The 27198-nt window shown below is 39.5% G+C and overlaps 1 protein-coding gene across 21 annotated transcripts in view; it reads left to right on the forward strand.

Annotated features, from left to right (window-relative positions):
• The window catches only part of TMCC1 (transmembrane and coiled-coil domain family 1), a 151933-nt gene that overhangs the window by 21213 nt on the left and 103522 nt on the right, over positions 1-27198 (forward strand). For 9 of the 21 annotated variants that reach the window (XM_065933915.1, XM_065933918.1, XM_065933911.1 and 6 more), the window contains 2 exons: positions 20271-20330; positions 24090-24787. In XM_065933915.1, the coding sequence (XP_065789987.1) occupies positions 24215-24787 (573 nt within the window). In that variant the 5' untranslated portion in view covers positions 20271-20330; positions 24090-24214. Of the gene's footprint in view, positions 1-10523; positions 10649-20270; positions 20331-24089; positions 24788-27198 lie in introns of those variants that run through there. The other 12 variants (XM_065933928.1, XM_065933929.1, XM_065933930.1 and 9 more) reach the window with 7 other exon arrangements.

A 27198-nucleotide genomic window follows, 5' to 3' on the forward strand; every position in this document is an offset into this window, starting at 1 on the left:
TAAGCAAAGATAATATATAAAGTCTATCATGCAGCTATTTTCCCTGTTGGTAATATCCTATTAGTTTTATGGAAATAAATTTGATGTATTTTAAAATTTGCCCGTTTGAAGTGTACATCTCCGTTTTTAGTATATTCACCGAGGTGTACAACCATCACCACAATCTAATTCCAGAATATTTGCATCATCCCCAAAAGAAACTCTGTACCCCATTATCAATCCCATTTCTGCCCTCCCCCCAGCCCTTGTCCTAGGTAACCACTAATCTATTATTTCTATCTCTGTGGGTTGTCTCTCCTGGACATCATATCATATAAATAAACTTTTATAATGTGTGGTCTTCTGTGACTGGTTTCTTTCATGTAGCATGTTTTCAGAGTTTATTCATTCTATAGCATGTATCCATTCTTTTTCCTATTGCCAAATAACATTCCGTTGGATGGCTGTGCCATATTTTGTTTTCAGTTTATAGTTGATGGACATTAATTGATTCTACCTTTTGGCTATTGTGAACAGTGCTGGTGTGAAATCTGAATGCAAGGTTTTGTGTTGACTACATACACTTGCCAAGAAATGGAATTATCAAGTGCTGTGGTAACTCTTTGTTAAGGAATTTTGAGACATTGCCTGCCTGGGCCATTTTACATTCCCACCAGCAGGGTAGGATGGTTCCAATTCCTCTACATTCTCTTCAGCACTTGTTACATTGTCTTCTTATGATTTTAGCCATCCTAGGAGAAGGAAAAGGCAACCCACTCCAGTGTTCTTGCCTGGAGAATCCCAGGGATGGGTGAGCCTGGTGGGATGCTGTCTGTGGGGTCGCACAGAGTTGGAAACAACTGAAGCAATTTAGCAGCAGCAGCAGCAGTGAGTGTGAAGTTGTATCTTACTGTGGTTTTGACTTGCATTTCCCTAATGATTAGTGAAAGTCAGTCAGTCGTGTCTGAGTATTTGTCTGAGTATTTGCGACCCCATGGACTATTCAGTCTATGGAATTCTCCAGGCCAGAATACTGGAATGGGTAAGTTTCCTCGTCTCCAGGGGATCTTCCCAACCCAGGGATCAAACCCAGGTCTCCCACATTGCAGGCAGATACTTTACCAGCTGAGCCACCAGGGAAGCTCAAGAATACTGGGGTGGGTAGCCTATCCCTTCTCCAGGGAAACTTCTCAACCCGGGAATCTGGGTTGAGAAACTAAGTGCATTTGGTTTATTTTCTCCCTGATTTGACTACACAGAAAATCAAAGATGGCTGGCAAAGCATGTTTCTTCAAATCTTAGATAGTCTACATTCCTTGGTTAGAGGAGTAAAGATGTTTTTTTTTTTTTGGAGTAAAGTTTTTTTTTTTTTTTTTTTTTTACCTTGGTTTTTCTATTTCATCATAATTAACACTTTTTTTTTTTAATATTATTTTATTAGTTGGAGGCCAATCACTTCACAACATTTCAGTGGGTTTTGTCATACATTGACATGAATCAGCCATATAGTTACACGTATTCCCCATCCCGATCCCCCCTCCCACCTCCCTCTCCACCCGACTCCTCAGGGTCCTCCCAGTGCACCAGGCCCGAGCACTTGACTCATGCATCCCACCTGGGCTGGTGGTCTATTTCACCATAGATAATATACATGCTGTTCTTTCAAAACATCCCACCCTCACGTTCTCCCCCAGAGTTCAAAAGTCTGTTCTGTACTTCTGTGTCTCTTTTTCTATTTTGCATATAGGGTTATTGCTACCATCTATCTAAATTCCGTATATATGTGTTAGTATACTGTAATGTTCTTTATCTTTCTGGCTTACTTCACTCTGTATAATGGGCTCCAGTTTCATCCATCTCATTAGAACTGATTCAAATGAATTCTTTTTAATGGAGTAAAGTTTTTAAAAAATGTTTTTATTGCTTGCTTTTGTGAGAAAAGTATAGATTTGTACAGCAAATATAAAAAAGACCCAGAGAAATATAAACTAGAAAGTTATAATTTCTATAGTTTATAGTGATAACCAGTGTTATGATTTTTAATATTTGCATGATAGACTGATGCAAATATACCTATAAATACATATGTGGATCTGGATAACAGGGTACATACTGTTTTGTTACAAGTTTTTTCCCTCACTGCAATTAACAGTATATTATGAACAGATTTCTAATCATAGAATATTTTGTGGAGTTAAATTTTGACATCAAGTTACGAAACATCTATTTAAATGGTTGCTTCTTAATGACGACCAGTTGATTTATGAAGATAGGAGGGTGGAGAAATATTTAAATGTTAAACCTATATATTTTTCAAATCATTGGATTCTTTTGTAGATTAAACTAGCTGATGGTAATTATTTTCTACTTTATGTCAAGAAGTATTTGCTTTGGCATCCAAAATTGTTTTTCTAGTTATCATTGGTGATGGATTGATTAAAAATTGTACAGTTGCCCTGATGTACTCAGATAAACTGCTGAGTACTGGAGTTTGGATTATGGTCTTGACGGTTATTAATGGAAAGTTTGAAGTCTCTTGGAAAGTTTAACATGTATATATTGAGCACCAACTGCGTGTCAGGCAGTGTAAAGGGGACAAAAATTAAATGATAAAAGTCCTAGAGATGTTTGTTTTTCCTGCAGGGATGGGATGGGTGGTAGTGCCAAACTGCATTAGAACAAAGTCAAAAGGTAAATTTCCTAAAGTGCTGATTTGTTTTTGTAGTTTATTTTATACTCAGATTATTTTCATTTCCATATTTCATATTGACTTTTTTTGCAGTACATTTAAATGATAAAATGATAAAAATGTATCTACATATTTTAAAAAATAATTGTTAGGAAAAAGGAAATATGACTTTGAAACATCACTTTTCTTCTCGAATATTTCAGTTCAGTTCAGTCGCTCAGTTGTGTCCCGACTCTTTGCGACCCCATGAATCGCAGCACACCAGGCCTCCCTGTCCATCACCAACTCCCAGAGTTTACTCAAACTCATGCCCATCGAGTCGGTGATGCCATCCAGCCATCTCATTCTCTTGTCGTCCCCTTCTCCTCCTGCCCCCAATCCCTTTCAGCATCAGGGTCTTTTCCAATGAGTCAACTCTTCGCATGAGGTTGCCAAAGAACTGGAGTTTCAGCTTCAGCATCAGTCCTTCCAATGAACACCCAGGACTTACCTCCTTTAGGATGGACTGGTTGGATCTCCTTGCAGTCCAAGGGACTCTCAAGAGTCTTCTCCAACACCACAGTTCAGAAGCATCAATTTTTCGGTGCTCAGCTTTCTTCACAGTCCAACTCTCACATCCATACATGACCACTGGAAAAACCATAGCCTTGATCAGACGGACCTTTGTTGGCAAAGTAAAGTCTCTGCTTTTTAATATGCTATCTGGGTTGGTCATAACTTTCCTTCCAAGGAGTAAGCGTCTTTAAATTTCATGGCTGCAGTCACCATCCACAGTGATTTTGGAACCCCAAAAAATAAAAGTCTGACACTGTTTCCACTGTCTCCCCATCTATTTGCCATGAGATGGTGGGACCAAATGCCATGATCTTAGTTTTCTGAATGTTAAGCTTTAAGCCAACTTTTTCACTCTTGTCTTTCACTTTCATCAAGAGGCTTTTTAGTTCCTCTTCACTCTCTGCCATAAGGGTGGTGTCATCTGCATATCTGAGGTTATTGATATTTCTCCCAGCAATCTTGATTCCAGCTTGTGCTTCCTCCAGCCCAGCGTTGCTCATAATGTGCTCTGCATAAAAGTTAAAGAAGCAGGGTGACAATATACAGCCTTGACGTACTCCTTTTCCTATTTGGAACCAGTCTGTTGTTCCGTGTCCAGTTCTAACTGTTGATTCCTGACCTGCATACAGGTTTCTCAAGAGGCGGGTCAGGTGGTCTGGTATTCCTATCTCTTTCAGAATTTTCCACAGTTTATTGTGATCCACACAGTCGAAGGCTTTCGCGTAGTCAGTAAAGCAGAAATAGATGTTTTTCTGGAACTCTCTTGCTTTTTCGATGATTCAGCAGATATTGGCAATTTGATCTCTGGTTCCTCTGCCTTTTCTAAAACCAGCTTGAACATCTGGAAGTTCTCGGTTCACGTATTGCTGAAGCCTGGCTTGGAGAATTTTGAGCATTACTTTACTAGCGTGTGAGATGAGTGCAATTGTGTGGTAGTTTGAGCATTCTTTGGCATTGCCTTTCTTTGGGATTGGAAAGAAAACTGACCTCTTCCAGTCCTGTGGCCACTGCTGAGTTTTCCAAATTTGCTGGCATATTGAGTGCGGCACTTTTAACAGCATCATCTTTCAGGATTTGAAATAGCTCAACTGGAATTCCATCACATCCACTAGCTTTGTTCATAGTGATGCTTTCTAGGGCCCACTTGATTTCACATTCCAGGATGTCTGGCTCTAGGTGGTGTATCTTGAATATTTAAGACTTTAATATTGTTAAAATTATATTGTCCGTGAAAATTTTGCAGTGTTTATGGCAAAGTGAATGAAATTATACTATGAGCAAACCAGAATCTTGGACAAAATTTGAAATAGGGATTATAAGATTATTTTTGTTCCTTTAAATCACTGCTATCAGATTATTTTTCTATCCCCACTTTGTCTTATACTATATTTATATTGAATTACTACTTTGACAGTATGAGAAGAAATAATGAAATATATTTTTGCAGATATATATATGTCTATATATAAATTTAAATCAGGTACCAGGTACTTTATAGTTACTTAAACTAAAAAATCATTAAAGCTATCGGAAAAAATCCTAAATTGGACCCTGTACCTATGAATAAGAAAGTTTTCCAAAGATATGTTGGAAACCAAGAGGCAGTCAGGCAAAACAAGATAATTTGGGGTGTGTATGTTTTAACCCTTTCATTCTTTTTCTCAGCGACTTAATCTCCATATATGCTTGCAGGTGTTTTATGTGAGAACATGAAAAAAAATTTTGTTTTGATTCTGACTACCGCAAATAGTGGGCTTCCCTTGTAGCTCAGTTGGTAAAGAATCTGTCTGCAGAGCAGGGGACCCAACTTCAATCCCTGGGTTGAGAAGATCCCCTGGAGAAGGAAATGGCAACCCATTCCAGTATCCTCACATGGAAGATCTCATGGACAGAGGAGCCTGGTGGGCTCTAGTCTCTATGGGGTCGCAAAGTGTTGGGGATGACTGAGCGACTAACACTTATTACTTACTTATTGCTAATAGTAGTCCTTATGAGGCCTTTTCTCCTTATAAGGGCATTATGTAAAATGAGAGATTATACTGCAAAATGATTGTTGTTATTTAGTTGCTCAGTCGTGTCTAACTCTTTATGACCCCACTGACTGTAGCCTGCCAGGCTACCTGTCAGTGCAATTTTCCAGGCGAGAATACTGGTGCAGGTTGCCATTTCCTCCTCCCGGGGATCTTCCTGACCCAAGGACTGAACCCACTTTTCTTATGTCTCTTGCCTTCTTATGTCTCTTCCCACCACCTGGGAAGCTACTATAAAATATTGGCTGTTATTCCCTTTGCTGTACAATATATCCTTATAGTTTTTTTTTTTTTTTAACCCAATAGTTATGTTGTGCTTATTGCATACCAGGCTGCCCTCTAAGTGTTAGACATTTAATCTTCACAATTCTGGGAGAGTAGACACTGTTGTAACCCATGAGGAAATTGTAGGTTGACAAATAAGTTGTGGTTGGTGCTGCAGTACTGTGAAACCTTTTCTTTACAGTCTGGATATGTTTGCACTTCACACATTTGCAGACTTACCACATCTTTGCAAGATTTCTTCTGTCAGGTTCCAGCAATAGGTTATTGGTAATTTTATCTGATTACCTCTAGAGGGCTCGGTAGATTTTGGGATAAGTAAAAGTCCAGGGGCAGTGCTTCAGTCTAACTCTTCATTAGAAAAAGTTGGAACATATGATAGGTGTTGGTTAGGTAAGCTGGTGGTATTTTATAAATCCTCTATTTTGTCAATTCTGAGAGGAGCACCTTTTTTTTTTTTTGCGTCATAATGTGTCGGTATTGTGTACATTTAATATGACAACATTTCTCTTCAAAAAGCTGTTCTTTAGGTCGATGTCCCCCACCCCCTTTAGGTGTGCCTGTTAATCGATGGATGAGATCTTGTTTCAAGGCAGTACGGTCGTGTTTTGACCATTTGGTTCTATTTTTTACCTAACAAGCACTATCAGCCTGTCGTTCTTGGCCCTTTGCATAGTCTTTGCCTGTTTAGTGCTGAGAGCTGGATTTCCTTTTAACCAGCTAAGATCGAAGTTGCTGTGGGTTCCGAAGCTTGATTTTGTATCCTCACTCTTTTCTTTAGACTTCCTGTAAGGATATCTTGATGACTCAGAGACAGATGTACCTATGTGTTTTGCCTTACTAGCTACTGCTAATTGAAGTGAATCAGCTAGTTGTGGGGGTAAGTTAGCAAATACTTTCACTGGAAACAGGACCAGAATTAAAACCTGAAAGTCCAAGGGCAGTTAATGTTTATTGGATACATTCAAAACATTGTTTTATTATGGGAACATACTTCTACCTGTGTCCTTGTCCTTGTTCCCTGGTAACCATGCATGAGCTGTCCATCTCTGTAGTTTGGTCATTTTGAGAATGCTATATGCATGGAATCATTTGACATTTGCTTTCTTTTTTCATCCTCTAAGCATAATGCCTTTAAGATCTTTTCAGGTCTTTATGTGTGTCAGTGTTAATAGTTCTTTCTGTTTTATTGCTGAGTAGTGTTTCATTATATGGATGTACTGGAGTTAAACATTTGTCTGTTGAGGTATGTTTGCCTTGCTTCCAGTTGGGGTACTGTCAGTAATGCTGCTATGAACATTCATGTACAAGTTTTTACATGAACATATATCTTTTTTTTTTCCAGATAAATGACAAAGAATATGATTGCTGGGGTGTATGACAACTAAATATTTAATTTCATAAAAAAGTTTACCAAACTTTTCCGTAAGAGCTGTGCCATTTTACACTGCTACCATCAGTGTAATGAGTCTACTAAGACTTTCTTATTGCTTGTTCATTCTTTGTCATATAAATGGTGCTGAAAAGTTTATGTGAGGAAAATTATAAAAAATAAGGTGTGTGCATTATTGACATAGTTGTTTTACCAGTATATACAGTTGCTCTCAGGAGATTAAAATTAGTAGTTCTAGGTTCTTTGCTTGGGCAGTCTTTTGTTGAGCTCATTGAAGTGATGAATAACTGAAGAATGAGGTAGTTTTTTTTTAACTGAACTTTCATGCTACATCATTTGACCATTTTGGAATCTAAAGAACTGATGTTTCTTTCTCTTTAACTCTCTTAATGTCTCTAGAAATGTATATCTTTCCCTAAATTGTTAATAATTTCTGATACTACAACTCCTGTTTATTGTAGGATACCTTATATTTTTTCATTCATTTGCCTTTTTATTTTGTCATGAATTATTTTATCCACTCTTTTAATGACTTGATATGGTATTGAAACACCAATTAGAACTGTGCTCACTATCAAAACCGGCAAAACAGGCAAACAGGTTGCCTAAGCAACCATATCTATACACAGGCCTTACTCAGTCACTGAAATAGCATGGATTTTTTTAGGCCAAGGAAACTATCCAAGAATTTTGTGAATAAGGCTGAGTATTGACCTTGCCAGAATTCATGGGGAAGATGTCTTTCTTTTTGTTTTGTATGGTGGAAGAGGGTGTTTCATCCAAACATTGCCCTGGTTTCTTCTCCTTTTTCTACTGAGGGCTTTCTGTTTTTTAATGTCTAGAGATTTAAACGTCTTTAAAAAATTGTTTTTTAGTTTTTAAATATTTTATATTGGCGTGTAGTTGATTTACAATGTTGTGTTTCAGGTGTACAGCAAAGGGATTCAGTTATTCATATATATACACACACACACACACACACATATTAATGTTTTTTCTTTTTCAGATCCTTATCCCATACAGGTTATTGCAGAGTATTGAGTAGAGTTCTCTGGGCTATACAGTAGGTCCTTGTTGATTATTTTATGTGTAGTAGTATGTATATGTTAATCCCAAACTCCTCATTCATCCTCTCCCCCAGTTTCCCTTTGGTAACCATAAGTTGGTGTTCTAAATCTGTGACTTACTTAGACAAGAGTGGTGTTAGTAGAAAGGATAGAAAGGAAATAATTCAAGAATATTTGGGAAGCAAGGTGATCATTTTGTAATGTATAGAAACATCAAATCACTATGTTGAACTCTAGGAACATACATAGTATTGTAGGTCAACCATACTTCAACAAACAGACTTATAGAAAAAAGATCAGATTTGTGATCACCAGAGGTGGGGAGGGGATGGAGGATTGGATGAAAGTGGTCAGAAGGATCAAACTTCTAGTTATAAGGGCTTACCTGAAGCTCAGTTGGTAAAGATTCCACCCGTAATGCAGGAGACCCGTTTGATTCCTGGGTCGGGAAGATCCACTGGAGAAGGGATAAGCTACCTACTCTAGTATTCTTGGGCTTCCCTGGTGGCTCAGCTGGTAAAGAATCTGCCTGCAATGCGGGAGACCTGGGTTGGATCCCTGGGTTGGGAAGATCCCCTGGAGAAGGGAACGGCTATGCACTCCAGTATTCTGGCTTGGAGAATTCCATGGACTGTATAGGGTCACAAAGACTCGGATGTGACTGAGCGACTTTCACTTTTACTTTCTAGTAATAAGATAAATGAGTACTCAGGATGTTATGAGAAGCGTGATTAATTACTACTGCAGTATGGTAGGTATATGAACATTGTTAGAAGAATAAATCCCATGAGTTCTTACTACAGGAAGAGCTTTTCTCTTTTTCTCTAGATGAGATGATGACTGTCCACCAAATGTATTGTGGTGATCATTGCATGATGTATGTGAGTCATATTACCCTGCACACCTTAAACTTATACCATGAAAGTGAAAGTTGTTCAGTCGTGTCTGACTCTTTGCAACCCCATGAACTGTGCAGTCCATGGAATTCTCCAGGCCGGAATACTAGAGTGGGTAGCCTCTCCCTTCTCCATCGTATCTTCCCAACCCAGGGATCCAGCCCAGGTCTCTCGCATTGCAGGTGGATTCTTTACCAGCTGAGCCACCAGGGAAGCCCTAAAACTTATATTATGTTGTCTGTCAAATAGCTCAATAAAGCTGGAAGAAAAAAAGAGGGGCATTTAGGTGGCATTTGGTGAGGGACAGAGAATGTGAAGGACGGAGAGAGAACTCGGGTTTCTCTGTCTCAGGCAACTTAGTGCCCCTCACAGAAAAAAGGAATACTGAAAGAAGACAGGTGACCACTTTATTCTGTTTCCAAGAAGATCGCAAATTAGGTGTAGAACTTGAGGTACTCTATGGTGATACCTGGAAGGAGATGTCTTAATGAGGTGAGAACTCATTGGTTACATTTAGATATACCCTCTTATGTGTTTCAGTCAGTTCAGTCACTCAGTTGTGTCTGACTCCTTGTGACCCCACGAACTGCAGCATGCCAGGCTTCCCTGTCCGTCATCAACTCCTGGAGCTTGCTCAAACTCATATCCATCGAGTCTGTGATGCCATCCAACCATCTCATCCTCTGTCCTCCCCTTCTCCTGCTTCAATCTTTCCCAGCATCAGGGTCTTTTCCAATGAGTCAGTTCTTTGCATCAGGTGGCCAAAGTATTGAAGTTTCAGCTTTAGCATCAGTCCTTCCAATGAATATTCAGGACTGATTTCCTTTAGGATTGACTGGTTGAATCTGGCAGTCCAAGGGACTCTCAAGAGTCTTCTCCAACACACAGTTCAAAAGCATCAATTCTGCGATGCTCAGCTTTCTTTATAGTCCAACTCTCACATCCATACATGACTACTGGGAAAACCATAGCTTTGACTAAACGGACCTTTGTTGACAAAGTAATGTCTCTGCTTTTTACTGTGCTGTCTAGGTTGGTAGGTTGGTCATAGCTTTTCTTCCAAGGAACAAGCGTCTTAATTTCATGACTGCAGTCACTATCTGTAATTTTAATGCTTTCTAGAAATACTGTCCTCTTGCTCATGTTTCTCATGTTGGCAAGTAATTAAGGATGCGCTATTAATTGATAATTGCCATTAATAATAATATACTCTCCCTACCTAACAACCCCTTCCCCTTCCACAAGCCATCTTATTTTCATTTTAGAATTTTGTAAAGTGTTAAGATGAAAAAGACCTCATTGCTCAGGAGCATGTTACCTAATGGAATCAACATAGAAAAATAAAAAATTGCTCTCTGCCTGGTATTATTTGGCTTTGAGTTGTATTGTTCTCTGCTTATGCTGGCTGGTTTATAATTTGATGAAAGTAGCATATTTGAGTATTGTTATTCTAATCATTAAAAAAAGTTAAAATATATTAAATTTTCATTGTATTGTCTTTTATAGCTTTAAGTTGCCTTCATTTCTATGGAGCAGATGCTCGTTCAAAGGAATTTGTATGACAGTCTTTCTCTGTTTATCCTGCTGGAAGTTTGATCCACTCGGTTGACAGCCTTATTTTTCTTTCCTCAGAAGCCAGCACTAGGCCACAGGAAGGAAAGGCACCTAAGCTGGAGCCAGAGGCTGGTGTCGCGTGGGCCTGTGGGGGTGCACGGTCAAAAGCTTTGCAGTTGCTTGGCCTGGATCTGTCAGATCAGGTTTGGTGGGCTCTGGCTGTGCCATGGTTTATTTATATGCCTTCAGAGTAGTGATCCTGGGAATGAATGCATTTTGAGTGCAGTTTGGAAAATTGTTGTAGATTGCTCCAGGAGGGGAGAAAAGCCCCCTGAGAAACCCCAGTGTTGAACAGGTCTTGGGCTCACTGGTTTAGTTTTCTGTGAGTGCGACCCAGCGATTAAACCTTTGCCACATTTCAGCAGCCACTGTCAGGTTTTTGGAAGCAAGTTGGTTCATGGAAGACAGAATGTGAGATTAAATATATCTTAGCTCTGGCCGGAGTAGATACTGTTAAAACATGAGTGAGATGGATATAAAATAAGTCTTCTCTGCTGGTTTCAGGAAAGCATAGTGGGAAAAAAAAAGCAGGATTCTTTTCTAATTTCTGTGGATCCAGCTAGGATATTACATCTTGCATTTTAAAGACATTTAAAAGTACAGACAAAAGGACAGGACAGTGTATATTTGAGCAGTGTTAAGTACAAAAACAGGAATTGATGGGGTAGTAGTATGGTTCCATATTTTCTACCATTATTTTCTTCCAGGACTTAGCCTTTGTTATACATTATGCATTTATCTTTCTTTACAAAAGAAATGCCGACTTTTCAGTGAAGTACTAACGGTTTTCAAATAACACTTAATCTGAGTGTTAATTAGAAAAGAATTTACAATTTTGCATTAAATGTAACCTTTCTTACATCTTAGGCTTCCCTGATGGCTCAGCTGGTGAAGAGTCTGCCTGCAATGCAGGAGACCTGCCTTTGATCCCTGGGTTGGGAAGATCCCCTGGAGAAGGGGATCCCCGCCTGGAGAATCCCATGGACTTCGCAGAGAGTCAGACACGACTAAGCGACTTTAACTTTCACTTTTCTTTCTTACATCTTACTGTTAAGTTGTCAAGAGATTTTTGATGAGTGATTCAGTCTCCTTACTCTGTAGATCTGTTCAAAGTCTTGAGGTAGTCTTGGTAGATTTTGTGTTTCTAGGAATCTGTCCATTTCATCTTGGTTGTACAATTTGTTGGCACACAGTTGTGCATAATATACTCTGGTAATCCTTTTTATTCCCATAAAGTTGTCCTCACTTGCATTTCTGATTTTGGGTCTGTCCTCTCTTTAGCAGTCACTCTAGCTCAGAATTTGTCAGTTTTCTTGCTCTTTTCAAGGAATCATCTAGTTTTGTTGATTTTCTGTGTTGTTTTTCTCTTCTCTGCTTCATTGATTTCTGCTCTCATCTTTGTTATTTCCTCCCTTCTCTACTTTTGCATTTAAGTCCTTATTCTAGTTCTGTAAGTTATAAAATTGTGTTTTTTGATTTATGATCTTTCTTGTTTGTTAATGTGGGGGTTTATAAATTTCTTCCTCAATACTGCTTTCTAAGTGTCCCATAGGTTTTAGAATATCATGTTTTCATTTTCATTCATCTCTAAGTTTTTGCTAATTTCCCTTGTGATTTCTTTGATTCATTTGTTAATTTAATAGTGTGTGGTTTAATTTTCACACTTTTGTGAATTTCCAGTTATTGTTCTGTTATTTTCTAACTTCATCCCATTCTGATTGAAGATAGTTTGTGTGTCTTTTAAAATATATTGAGACTTAATTTGTGAGCTGTTATGTGGTCTGTCCTTAAATGTATCCCACGTACATTTCAGAAGAATGTGTATGTAGTTGCTTTTGAATATCTTAGTCTTCAGTGTCTAGCTACCAATAGTGGGGGTAAGAGGTAGGGAGATGGATTGGGGAAAAAAGGGTCAGTTCAGTTCAGTCACTCAGTCCTGTCCAGCTGTTTGCAACCCCATGGACTGCAGCACGCCAGGCTTCCCTGTCCATCACCAACTCCCAGAGCTTGCTCAATGTCACATCCATCGAGTTGGTGATGCCATCCAACCATCTCATCCTCTGTCATCCCCTTCTCCTCCCACCTTCAATCTTTCCCAGCATCAGGGTCTTTTCCAATGAGTCAGTTCTTCACATCAGGTGGCCAAATTACTGGAAAGAAGGATACCAGTCCTTTAAATAAATCCCTTGGAAGTCACTTAGCTGGAGAGAGAGGACCTTGCACCTACTGGCGGTCAGAGGGATGGGGAGGAAAGGTGCAACAAAAATGAGCGCCTGTCTCTGCATCTTTGTGATCAGAAGCAACAGTCAGTGGTCAGAGCATGGATCACATAGATCTTGGAGGACAGCGTCTTTTTTGTCCACCCGAGCTCCCATAAGCTGTGTCCAAGCTGCTCTGGAACCTTGCCCAGCTGACTTTCGTGTTGCTAGAGGAGGCTGTGTAGCTGCTACAGTGCTAGGAGTTGAAATTGAAATTAAATGCAACTTCCTGTCCAAGCCTTCCCCTTAGATTCCATAATTCCAAAATATAGCAGACAGATTCTACCAGTGCATTTGTTGTCTTGCAGTTATCAGCTACTCACTGGACAGTCTCACTTTGGCCATATTTCTCACTTTTAATGGAGCACTGTATCTTAGTATCTTGTATTCTCATGTTTGCATGTTCATCCATTCACAGAACAGTTTAAGCCAAGGCACTAGATCGACCCATTCTTTTTGGTCACCGTGCTTTTAGTCAGATCCTCTTGCTTCAGCCATATTTACTGAGTAAACTCAAGTGAAGTGAAGTGAAAGTTGCTTAGTCGTGTCTGACTCTTTGTGACCCCATGGACTATAAAGTCCATGGATTTCTCCAAGCCATAATACTGGAGTGGGTAACCTTTCCCTTCTCCAGGGGATCTTCCCAACCCAGGGACTTAACCAGGTCTCCAGCATTGCAGGCAGATACTTGACCATCTGAGCCACAAGGGAAGCCCAACTCAAGGAAATGTGATAAAGCTATATTTGTGACTGAGGAGTTTTCGTTTTTCAAAGTAGTAAATATCTGTTGAACTTACTTGATTATGTCTTTCTCATTTCTGGCTCAACTCTTGGGTTTCTTGTCTATGCATTTATAAACCAAGGAGGTCAAGAGAAAGGTTTGTTTTGAGTGTGAATGACCGGTCTGGGAAAAGATGTTGCTAAATCACAAATACCCTTAGGAGGTAGCCAGAAAAATGTTGTCCTTTATAAAATAGAAGCATGAGAAAAAGTAATGACTTCAAGAATAGAACTGTTGAATAAATTTGCAGTGTAGCAAAGCATAAAGTATGTGTTACCACTGAAACCATTTCAGATGACCTACAGTGAAGGAGAAAGAGCATAAGTTGAAGACGTTTTTTTAAAATCCAAAAAAGCATTCCTAAACTTTGTGTTCATCCATTTACTCTAGAGAGATTTAAGATTGGCTCTGGGTCAACTGAGCAAGTTTGACATTCTCAAGGCTTATTGAAATGTAGCATTTATGTTATGTGTGCCTACGTGCTCAGTCGCTTGCCTGACTCTTAGTGGCCCCATGAACTGTGGCCCTCCAGACTCCTCTGTTATGGAATTCTCTAGGCAAGAATACTGGAGTGGGTTGCCATGCCCTCCATCAGAGGATCTTCCTGACCCAGGGATTGAACCTGCGTCTCCTGTATTGCAGCTGGAGTCTTTGCCCACTGGGCCTCCTGGGAAGCCTGCTATTTATATGTAACATTAATTAATAATAAACACTAGTATATGTTTATTTTGAGTATTCTTTCCTGTTTTGAATTACATATCATGACTATTTGATGTAAGAAATTTGGAATTAAGATTTTTTAATTGAAGTTTAGTTGGAAAATTCAGCAGTGGCTACAGGACTGGAAAAGATCAGCTTTCATTCCAGTCCCAAAGAAAGGCAATGCCAAAGAATGTTCAAACTACCTCACAATTACACTCATCTCACACACCAGCATATTAAAAGCAGAGACACAACTTTACCAACAGAGTTCCATATGGTCAAAATTATGGTTTTTTCAGTAGTCATGTGTGGACATGAGAATTGGACCACAAAGAAAGCTGAGTGCTAAAGAATTGATGCTTTTGAACTGTGGTGCTGTAGAAGACTCTTGAGAATCCCTTGGACTGCAAGGAGATCAAACCAGTCAACCCTAAAGGACATCAGTCGTGAATATTCATTGGAAGGACTGATGCTGAAGCTGAAGCTCTAATACTTCGGCCACCTTATGCAAATAACTGACTCCTTGGGAAAGACCTTGTGCTGGGAAAGATTGAAGGCAGTAGGAGAAGGGGATGACAATGGATGAGATGGTTGGAAGGCATCAGAAACTTGATGCACATGAGTTTGAGCAAGCTCTGGGAGTTGGTGATGGACAAGGAAGCCTGGCGTGCTGCAGTCCATGGGGTCACAGAGTCAGACACGACTGAGTGACTGAACTGAACTGCTTGACAATGTTGTGTTAGTTTCTCGTGGACAGCAAACCGATTCAGTTATACATATATGTGTGTGTATATTCCTTTTCAGATTCTTTTCCATCTTAGGTTGTTACAAGATATTGAACATAGTTACCTGTGCTGTACAGTAGGCCTTGTTTATCTGTTTTAGTAATGTGTATCTTTTGAGCCCTAATTTCCCAGTTTATCCTCACCCGCTTTCACCTTTGACAACTGTAAGTTCCTTTTCTCTGTGAGTCTGTTTCTGTTTTGTAAATAAGTTCATTTGTATCATTTTTTTTGGATTCCACATATAAGTGATATTCTGTGATATTTGTCTTCTCTGACTTGCTTCACTGAGTATGCTGCTCTCTGGGTCCATCCTTGTTGCTGCAAATGGCGTTGCTTCATTCTTTTTATGACTGAGTAGTTTACCATTGTGTACATGTGCTGCATCTTATTTATCCATTCCTCTACTGATGGACATTTTGGTTGCTTCCATGTCTTAGTTATTATTCATAGTGCTGCTATGACTATTGGGGTGCATGTATCTTTTTGAATTAGAGTTTTCTCCAGATGTATGTCCAAGAGTGGTATTGCTGGGTCATATGGCAGCTCTGTTTTTTCTTGATAGCTTTTTAGGGAAAAACTCCATACTGTTTTCCATTGTGGCTGCACCAAAAAGTGCACTTACACATTGGAAAAGTCTTTATTTCCTCTTCACTTATGAAGGATATTCTCACTAGATATAGAATACTGGTTGCACAGTCTTTTTCTTTCAACATTTTAAAGTTGCTAAACCCTTATTATCTTGCTTGCAAAGTTTCTGACAGCAAGGCTATTATAATCCTTATCCTTGTTCCTCTGTATATATTATGTTTTCCCCTCTCTGGTTGCCTTCACGATTTCCCTTTTTCTTTTCAGCTATTTGAATATGATATGCCTAGTTTTTTTTTTTTTTTTTTTTTTAAGTCTTGTTTGACCCTTTTGAACCTTCTTAAATCTGTAGTTTGGTGTCTTGTCACTTAACCATTCAAATATTTCTTCTGCTCTGTTCTTTCTTCTCTAGGCATTCTGAGTATATTACACTATTTGATATTTTCCCACAGTTCTTGGATATTTTCTCTTGTTTTATTTTCCTACTTCTTTTCTTCTTTACATTTCAATTTGAGTAATTTCTATGAGCCTGTCTTCAAGTTCACTTATTCTTTTTTTAGCTGTTTCAAATCTACTAAAAGAATTTGTTGTTGATTACCATGTTTTTCTTTCTAGGATTTCCACTATATTCTTTATGATTTCCACGTCTCTGTAAAACTACCTGTCTGATCTTGCATGTTGTCTACCTTTTCCATTAGTCTTCACCATATTAATCATGTTTTAAATTCTCTGATAATTCTCATACCTATGGCATTTCTGAGCCTAGTTCTGATGATTGCTTTGTTTCTGCAAACTGTTTTTATTACCACCTTTGGCATGCTTCCTAAGTTCTTGTTGAAAGGTGTCCATTTTGTGTAGAACAGGAAATACTGAGGTGAATATCTGATATGCTTAGAGAAGACTGCAAACTTCCTTCTGCTGAGCCTTCAAGGTAGAATTTAAATTAATCTGTTAGGGGTTGGGCTATGTTTAAAGAGTATTATTGCTATGGTTACCAGCATTGATACATGTTGTTGCCATGGAAACCAAAGACTTCGAATTTCCCTAGTGTCCATTATATCCCTGCTTAGCTTTGGGTTTTCTGTTTGTGCTGTTTCACACAGTGAGTTTGTTTCTTGCAGCTGTATTTCGTTATTTTTACTCAACGGTTGTTAGCAGAGACATTACTTTGCTGACAAAGGTCCGTCTAGTCAAAGCTATGGTTTTTCCAGGAGTCATGTATGGATGTGAGAGTGGACTATAAAGAAAGCTGAGTGCCGAAGAACTGATGCTTCTGAACTGTGGTGTTGGAGAAGACTCTTGAGAGTCCCATGGACTTCAGGGAGATGAAACCAGTCAATCCTAAAGGAAATCAGTCTTGAATATTCATTGGAAGGACTGATGGTGAAGCTGAAACTCTAATACTTTGGCCACCTGATGCAAAGAACTGACTCCTTGGGAAAGACCTCATGCTAGGAAAGATTGAAGGCAGGAGGAGAAGGAGATGACAGAGGATAAGATGGTTGGATGGCATCAGCAGCTCGATGGACCTGAGTTTGAGCAAGCTCTGGAAGTTGGTGATGGACAGGGAAGCCTGGCGTGCTGCAGTCCATGGGGTCGAAAAGAGGCAGACACGACTGAGTGACTGAACTGAACTGAACTGTTAGCATTATAGTGGAGGGTGGGGGGAGTTCTGTGATGATCTGGTAAGCCTCAGATTTAGACAGGCACTAGAACCTGGGTCTCAGAGGTGTGGCCCTCATAAAACTTTCTAGGAGTGGAGTTGTTCCCCTTCTTTTCTCTTCCTCAACTACTGTGTCTATCTTAGGTTTTATCCTCCCTCTCCCTTTTTAAGCTTAGGTTTTTTTAAAAATAAATTTTAACCAATAGTAGTTTATTTTTTGTTTAAATTTCCTATTCAAAGCAGCCTTCTCTGCCCCTGTATTTTATTTTTTTGGCTTCACCATGTGGCATGCAGAATCTTCGTTCCCTGCAGTGGAAGCACAGAGGCTTAACCAAACTGGACCACCAGGGAAGTCCTTAAGCTAATAGGGGAGATTGATTTGGGCTGATTGGCGTTGACTGCCAAGCTCCACAAGGGTGGGGGCTGGGATAAGGAGCTTCTTTTCATTCTCTCAGATTCTCTCCGCCTCCCCCCACCCAGCAGCCTTTTGAGGTTCCTGGCAGAAAAGCCTGTAATAGGGAGACACTCTCTCATGATTGCAGTCCCTGGAGACTTTGCACTCTCATATTAGCCCACATTCAGTCTCCAGCAATAGGTCAAAATTTGTGATTTAATCTTCCTGACTGCAGTGGGATTCTTTCATGCTCTTGGGGCTGTATTTCGTTTGGTTAGAAAGAAAGCTTTACCTCTAGGATTTTAGGTGCTTGTCCAGCCTCTGTGTTGCTCCATCCCTGTTGCATTGCCTCCAGGTTGGGTCAGGAGACATTGTGGGTGGTGGGGAGAGAGTGGTTTCATCTACTCTTTCTGAACCTTAGGAGTCCACGTTGTGGTCAGAGAATAACTTGTGAGACTTGCTTTAGTGCTTAGCATATGGGTCACTTTTTGTAAGTGATCTCTTTGAGCTTGATAGCATATTCTGCAGTTATTGGGTACTGTCTTACACAAATGTCTGTTTAGGTCCCTGGTTTGTTAACCATGCTATTCAAATCTGTATCTCTTATTTTTCCTCTGATTTAGGTCATTTATTCTGTCAATTATGAGAGATGTTAAAAATTTCTCAATTATGATTTTAGGTATATTTCCCTTCTTGTAGTTCTGCTGAGTTGTGCTTTATGCATTTGGGGGCTGTGTTATTACTTGCATATAAATTTTAGATTATGTCTTTCTAATGAATTCTGCATTTAATCCTATGAATTATATTACCTCTGTTAATGCTTTTTGAATTATAGTCTTATTTTGAGTACTACTAATAAAGCTTGAGCAGCTTTTGTTTAGATTATTTTTGTTAACCCTTTTTATGCATTTTATTTTAATTGTTCTGTATAGTGGGCATGATTCTTTTACACATCATAATAGAAGAATTTTTTTTTTTTGGCCACGTCACAGGACTGTGGGATCTTAGTTCCCCAACCAGTGAATGAACTGGGTCACCGCTGTGAAAGTGCCGGGTCCTAACCACTGGACCACCAGGGATTGATTTCTGTTTTTTATTTCGTATGATAATCTTTTTCTTTTGGTCCACTTATATTTAATATAATTATTGGAATATTTGGATTTGCATTTGATATCTTATATTTTCCTTTTTATATGTCTTATCTGCGATCTTGCTTTCCCTCCTTTTTGTATTTATTTGCATATTTTAATTCTGTTTTTCCTTTCTGTTAGTACAATAGTTATATCCTTTTCTACCATTTTTAAATGTTTCCCCTTGAGATTAAAACATGTATTTACTTTCTTTTTTTTTCAAATATGTAAGTTTATTTTTTCCCAATATAAGAATAGTCATAATGTATACACTTCGAAAAGTAGAAAAAGTTAAAGATGGAAAGTCCTCCCTCACATCTGCCCACCAGCCCCTCAGTTCTCCAGATGACTCAGAATTAGTATCCCCCAGTACAGTCATCTGGCCTCTTCACTGGCCCCCCGACGTACAGCATGTATATTGCTCTGTGCTGTGTTTACTGCTCTGGGGCTGGGACACTTGACCTATATCTTCCTGCTTATTTATCCATCTTCTCATCTTTCAAAGTTCAGTGAAAGCTTCTTTCTTGAAACTTTTCAAGGCAAATGTAGTCTGATTTCTTCCACTTCTGATGGTAATCACAGTTGTCTTTACACATTCTAGCACTTAATTATGTTGTTCTGTGCTGTTTCCCTTAAGCTTCAAGTATGTAAACTTACTTTCCATCCTAGATTAGATCCTTGAGGATAAGGTAGGATGCTTTGTTTGTGTAATTCGGAGCACAAAGCAGATGCCCCCCAAACAGGTGCCTCAGTAAATTGCCTTTGGTAATGGCTGTTTTCCAGGGAATTTTCCATTTTGGTGCATCTTGAGCCTCGATTATTCATGGTAGACATACTTTTTAAGAGTTGCTTTTGAATGCAAAATTGCGAATGGAGAATTGGAAGCTACTTGAAAGATGCTTGCTTGCTTATAAAATTATACATCTTTTCATGTTGGTAAGGAATCTGCTCGCAATGCGGGAGGCCTGGATTCAAGCCCTGGGTTGGGAAGATACCCTGGAGTAGGAATGGCAACCCACTCCAGTATTCTGGCCTGGAGAATTCTGTGGACAGAGGAGCCTGGTGGGCTACAGTCCACAGGGTTGTAAAGAATCAGACATGACTGAGCAACTAAACACACTTATTTTGCATTTCGTTTTACTTTAAGATTAGAATTAATGGACTGTCCATTCCTAATTCAGTATCATAGTGTAAAAATATTTATGAAATATGCTACTTTCTTTAAGTATTGACAAGTTACTTTTCCCCCAAAGTGTTTTTTCTTGATTATAGTTTTTTTTTTCATTATTTCTTTGCAAAATGAGAAAATACTGAAAAACACTATAAAAAATTACCCTCTGTTACTACCACTGAGAGATAAATGTTACCATTTTGTTATGTGTATACTCAGTTTTTTCCTATGTTTATATAAATAAATTCCCCTCTTCTAAGTTTCCTGCTGTGTAATTCTTAATGTTTGCTTTTCAGCTTTCCCTAAAAGGATTCCAGAACACCTTAGAAGACCTTGAGGAAGAGTGATAAAGGCAAGTATTCAACTTGTTAGTGTCAGTGAAATAATTTGGTTTATAGCCAAACCAAAAAGCTTTGGTCACCGTGTCTATCAAGAAAACTAAAAAGTTAGGAGTAACAACTTAAAGGAAAAAAAAAAGAAAGATAGTTCATATATAATTTGAGGGTTTTTTTCCAAAACTGTTGTAGAAAATTGTTAAGAATTCTGAGAATTTAACAAAGTTTTCTGAAATATCTAGTTTGTTGGTGGCTACCATTTCCTCTTCTTTTTTCCTCACTTTTCACCCCTTTCTCCTGCCCCCTTTCTCCCATATCCTTTTGTTCCCTTTTCTCTTTACTGGTTTCCTCAGGATTACTTAGAAGGACTTTACTTTTCAGAGAAGCCCTGTGAATAAAAGAGAAGCCAGCATTTCCTTCTTATGAAAGAACACTTAGCTTTACAGTTGAACTTGATCGTGTTAAACCAGAGATCGGAATATGGTGGTTTGGGAAGTTTTATAAGCTGAACAACGGTTATTATTCATTTGAATTTTACTACTGTCTTACAGAAGAAACTGGGGGGGGGGGGTGGTCCTAAAAAACACTCACATTATTGAATTATTTTAGTGTTTGCTTTCTTCCTTTCACAAGTTTTATATAATGATTATAGCATTACATTTTACAGTCAGTGCGCAGGTTGTTTTTCAAAATTCTTATCTAACAATTTGACACTTAAAGCTCAGTTTAGGTTTCTTTGGTGTTCTGTGTTAGGTGAGCTTCTGTTAGTATCATGAAGATGTGTTTTGCCTTTGAAATCCCAGAATTTACTACTCCTCTACTTGGTAATCTCTGCAGCCATGTAGATAGCCTGTGCAGGCTTTGGCTTGTAAATCAACACTCTGTTTCTAGGTTTTCCTCCAAATGCTGGCATATCCTTATAATTCATCATTCTTTTGAATTATATGAGAATAAATGATATAGATATGCTAATGAAATCTCAAATGAAGATACTGACATTTAAAAATGTACCATATTCTCCATTTTTTAAAACCAAGAAGCGTTCATGTCAATGTATGACAAAACCCACTGCAATGTTGTGAAGTAATTAGCCTCCAACTAATAAAAAAAATTAAAAAAATAAAATAAAACCAAGAAGCAGGTGACCATCTGATTAGTTTATAACACTGCCCAATGAAGCTGATCTGCTGAGTAATAAATTCCTTCTATGTCTGTATATGAGACAAGTAGATTTGGTTTAGTTTTCTAATGAACCTTGACACCATTCCTTTCTTTATGGTATCTTTTATTCTCATGCGAGAAACTTATTTTATATATTTTGCTTTCAAAAACAGCAGCAACAAAAAATCTGTTGTATTATTTAGCTAATGCAATATAAATAAGGAGAAAAGTAAATTACTTCCTCATTATCAGCCTGCTGCTATCAGATCCTTCTGTCTTCTCAGGGTCTAAATATCCCAGTGCAAGAAGAGGTTAATTGATATAATTACTGGATAATCTTGGTTACATAGCCCTTTTTGTCTGAGAAGCTCAGTGCTTTGCAGAGTGAAAATAATTCAATAACTGTTAGTCTGCGCTAGAAACTCATGAGGGAAGGTGAGGATAATTAAATACATATACTGTTGACAACATTATTGCCCACAAGGAGCCCCAGAAAACTCCATATAGCCCGAAACAGTTGTTTATGTCGGAAGGATTAAGGGCCTCGCTCTTGGCTCTCCCAAAGGTAAAAGGAAAAATAAAAGCAACAGAGAGTCAGGAAAAGGGTGAGAGGCCCCAGTGGTGTGGCCGGTTTTCGGTGCGGCCACAGAGAATTTGAGTGAAAAGCAGTGAAATTTCCCATCTTCGTGACTGCTCCTCATTTACCTAGTTTGGGAGCAAAGAATTTTGTGGTATTTAGATAGTAGGAAGGTACTGGTTAAAGGTCTTTAACTCTGTCAACATGGTTTATGCTGCTGAGTCATGAAGAGGTTAGGAGATGGGAAGATAGGCATGGAAGAGTGTGGTCCCCGAAGCCACAGTGACGGCATCCATACACGTTCATGGTGAGAAGGTCATCTGAGAGAAGTTACCGGGAAGAAAGGTCTGATGGGTGTGCATTCCTGTCCCTTTGGATTCTCGGAGCCTGCAGGTCAGAGTGAACTCTTAAATCCAACTGATTTATGCCTTTCAGATTGCTGTTTGGTGGCCAGAGGTCTGTCTGCATATGCTCAGACCGTGACCACCCTAGGTGCTTCAGATTTGGTAGTGACTTAGTTGTGACTTCAAACTGTTCAAAGTCCTTGGTATAACACAGGGAGTTTTAAAGCCCTTTGAGCGAAAGTTTGAGGTAAAATACAGAAATAAAGAGCTTGATGCACCACGTTTTGTCCTCCTTAGCAGGTTCTGTACTTTAATGCAGTTTTGTTTTAGATATTTGCAGAAACTCAATTTTTTAAAAAGTTTTCTATTATGAGAAATCTCATCCCTACCACACCCTCCCTTTCTTTGGCATGTGACTTCCGTAACTATGGCAATTGTGCTGACCTTACATCTCTTAGTTTCAACTTCCTTTTGATTTCCTGCACTTAATGTTGGTGTGTGGTTGCGATCTGACCCTTCCTTTTCTCTCCGTTTTAGTCATACCCGTTACTGTGTCACTTCTTTGCTTTTGAGTTTGTGTGAATACAGCCGTCCCCTGGTACCCATGGAGGACTGGTTCCAGGACTCCTGCAGATAACAAAATCCTTAAATGCTCCTGTCTCTTAAGTGAAATGGCATAGTATTTGCATAGAACCATGCACATCCTCCCATATACCTTAAATCATCTCTAGAGCATTTATAATACCTAATATAACGTAAATAAATGCTATGAAAACAGTTGCTGGGAACATGGCAAATTCAGGTTTTGCTCTTTGTAACATCCTAGAACTCCTTCACCCCAAATGTTTCCCATCTGAGGTTGGTTGAATCTGCAGATGTGGAACCCGCATATGTGGAGGGTGGACTGTACACGGCAGCCTCTGTCAGGGCCGACCCTTTCCAAAGAGAGGGATTCCTTTGAGTCTCTTTCTTTGTTCCCTGGTTCTGAGCCAAGCTCTACTCTCTGAAGACAGATTCTTTCTGGATCATGTACTCATTGTACCAAAAGGTCGTTTGTGCTCCAGCAGAGAATCCAACCTATAAGATTTTAGTTTCTATTTTCTTCTCAAAAGAGCAAACCTGTCACTTCTAGTTGCCAGTGACCTTGATGAATATAAATGATAACTGGAAATTCCTCTTTTCCATTAAAATCCACAATGCAGTTAGATTGGGATATCCACTTTTCACAGTTATTCTTTGAATTTACTGTATTGAGCTTCAGCATACAGATAATTAACTACGGTTGTGATTGAGAGGAATCATTTATTGCCTCAGCTAGACAGTCTGTGTTGAATGCTCTGTGCTCTGTTCTCTCTCGATTCCCCAAGTAATGGCTATTCTCTCAAATTATGGTTTCCATTCCAAGATGACTCTTCTAGTATTTAGCTCTTCTTCATATTGCAACTTGTAGGGATTATTTTTTAAACAACGCTGTTTTCATTTCCTTTGTACTTGTTTCGGAGCTTTTTCTCCTATTCTAGAAAATAATCATTACCCACTATCTAGAAAACTATCTTTTAATCTTCTGATTAAAGATTGCTTATTGATAGTGTCTATTTCTTTGGCTAGTGGCATGTTTTTCTTTGTTTTAACACTGGAGTTTCTGCATGGATTTGTAATACGAGCTTTTTTTTTTTTTTTTTTTTTAACATTAGATAGGCATGAAGCCTTCGTCTCACAGCTGCATGTGTAGTTACTGTCGAAGCAATGCCTACCTAATTTGACAGTCGTGGTGTGTTAAAAAAAAAATTTTGAGTTTGCAAATAAGCGTATTAAGTCTACTGATGGAGCCTTCGGGCAGTGAACAGTTATTTGAGGACCCTGATCCCGGAGGCAAATCCCAGGATGCAGAGGCCAGAAAGCAAACAGAATCAGAACAAAAGTTATCTAAAATGACCCACAATGCTTTGGAGAACATTAACGTGATTGGCCAAGGCTTGAAGCATCTCTTCCAGCACCAGCGCAGGAGGTCGTCCGTGTCTCCCCACGATGTGCAACAGATTCAGGCAGAGCCAGAGCCTGAAATGGATGTGGAAAGCCAGAACGCGTGTGCTGAGACTGATGGTGTCCCCACCCACCCCACAGCTCTGAATCGTGTCCTGCAGCAGATCCGCGTGCCGCCCAAGATGAAGAGAGGGACGAGCCTGCACAGCAGGCGGGGCAAGCCAGAGGCCCCGAAGGGAAGTCCACAGATCAACAGGAAATCTGGCCAGGAGATGGCAAGCGTCATGCAGTCCGGCCGACCCAGGTCTTCATCCACTACCGACGCTCCTTCCAGCTCCGCGGTGATGGAAATAGCTTGTGCCGCTGCCGCTGCTGCTGCGTGTCTGCCAGGGGATGAGGTGTCTGCAGAGCGGGTGAGTTTCCATTAGATTACCTGTTAACTTCTTGTGCTTTTTATCTAGTACTCTGCAGACTTTGCTCGGGTGACTGAAAAGAAGTATCTCAGCAAGTACCCCGAGGCTGTGGCCAAAGATAGTTTCCCTTTTCATTAAATAAGTGGGATGAATAGTAATCGTCATAGCTAATAATGAATGCTTCTAATTATATTCCTGTTTGCTTCCTAACATATTGCCTCAGATGATTCCAGTGCAGTCAGCCCATGAGTTTTAAGAATTACTGAATCCAAATTTCTGGAGCCCAGTCACTCTGGTCAGCAAGCTTAGAGCTATCTGGACCGCTACTTTTCTTTAATGACGTGATCCCCGAGGTTGCCCCCATTCTTCATTCCTAAATCAGTGCCCTAGTTTAGGCCTTCATTTGTCTCACTGCCCTTTCGCATTCTTTTTTTCTCCATACTGGACACAGCTTGTGAGAGCTATCTGAAATACTAAACAAGTCATTGTCATTTTCACTGCTTAAAAAGCCGTCACTGGCTCCATCATTTCCTGAGGGGCAAGAAAGTTCCTTAAAATGATACGCAGGCCCTCCCATAATTTAGCCCATGTGGACTTCTTTACCTCCTACAACTTAGCAGTTAGTACTCCTTTCTCACGATTTTTTTTTTTCCTCTAAAGTTTTTCCTTTTTTCCATATCTTGACTTATGCTTTCATTCAGTCATTCGTTCAGCAAACATATAATGAGATGTTCCAGTCACTGTGGATACTGTGATGAACAGAAAAAGATGTGATCCGTGCTCTCATGGAGTTTATTTTCAGATGGGGACACATATTAAATAATCACTTGATCAAATCTAAAGTTTCAACCGTGGCACATGCTACTAGAGACTATTATAGGAACTCATGACCTAGTTAAGGATGTCACTTCTGTGAGGAAATGACAAATATCTGGAGGGTAAGCTGAGGTAATTAGGTGATGGAGTGAGAACCCCAGGTACAAAGGTGCTAAGATGGAAGGACGTTTACTGAGTATGAGGGTTGGGATGGCAGGTGTGTGTGCGTGTACATGCAAGCACGCAGTGAGTAAGGCTGGAGAGAGAAAGGACTTCATACAGAGAAAGTTTGCAGACCAGTGCGAAGGAGTTTTTCTCCATATAAGAGGAATGAGTATTATCAAAGCATTTTAAGCAAAGGGGACAGTTTCACCTCTGATTAGAAAATATCACTGTGTTTATGGTGTGAAGAGTGGATTGAACTGGTTTCAGGTGGGATCCAGATAGAGGAGCCGGAAGGCTGTCGTGTCCAGGTGAGAGACGACAGTAGTTTAGATCGAAGATGTGATGGTGGGAGCAGAAAGAATTACCTAAGGGCAGGGGTGTGTCTTACTCCTCATGCCAATCCTTTGGGCTTCCTAGGTGGCTCAGTGGTAAAGAATTCGCCTGCCATTGCAGGAGATGCAGAATCGATCCCTGAGTCAGGAAGATCCGTGTATACCCACTCCAATATTCTTGCCTGGAGAATCCCATGGACAGAGGAATCTCGAGAACTAACAGTCCTTGGGGTCACAAAGAGTCAGACACAGCAGAGCGACTGAGCATGCATCCAATACTTTGGCCCTTGGATTATTGGTTTGATGAATTAGTAGCAAATAGATAGGGAGCAAGAAACAATATCTAGTTAGGGAGTTTGAGAATGTACATGGAGAAGTTTTTGAAATGGAGTAATCTTTCACTTAATTATTCATCAATACTTATTAAATACCAGCTATGTACTAGGCAGTTTCATTATGGAGGCTTACTCTGTGTTGAAGGAGATAACATACAATAGATATAAAAAATGAATAATATGTTACGATGAAAGGTGATGAGTATTATGGGAAGAAAAGAACAAAATTAGAGAAAGAAAGAAATTAGGGGTGTGTACAGAGGGGAGGGGAGGGGAGTTGCAGTACAAGGTAAGGTAAGCCTCATTGAGAAAGTAACCTTTGAGTGAAGACTTGAGGAGATGAAGAAGTTAGTCATGAGGCTGGCTGTCTGGGGGATAAGTACTCAGGCGGATGAAATAACTCCAGGGTAGGAGCTGACATTCCCTGCCTGACGTGTCCAGGGAATAGCAAGACCAGTGTGGGAAAGCTGAGTGAGGGGGGTCAGTAGTAAGATGGTGTCAGAGAGGTCACAGGTGGCCAGACTGGGGAGGGCTTCGTAGTGATGTCTTCCATTATATCTTAGACGCTCTTCCATTATATCTTTATAAAATACTGTGGGATCGGAGACGTTTTCCCCCTTTGTTTGTTCATACATTTGTTCAGTAATTGTTACACTGAGTGTTTGACCTACCATTGTTTTAGGTTAGGGATCTGCACATGACTTCTGTAAGTAGTCATTGTAAGTATTTTCCACCATATGGTCTGTCTTGCAACTACTCAACT

This window comes from Muntiacus reevesi, chromosome 4 (assembly GCF_963930625.1).
Source record: "Muntiacus reevesi chromosome 4, mMunRee1.1, whole genome shotgun sequence".
Taxonomy (NCBI): domain Eukaryota; kingdom Metazoa; phylum Chordata; class Mammalia; order Artiodactyla; family Cervidae; genus Muntiacus; species Muntiacus reevesi.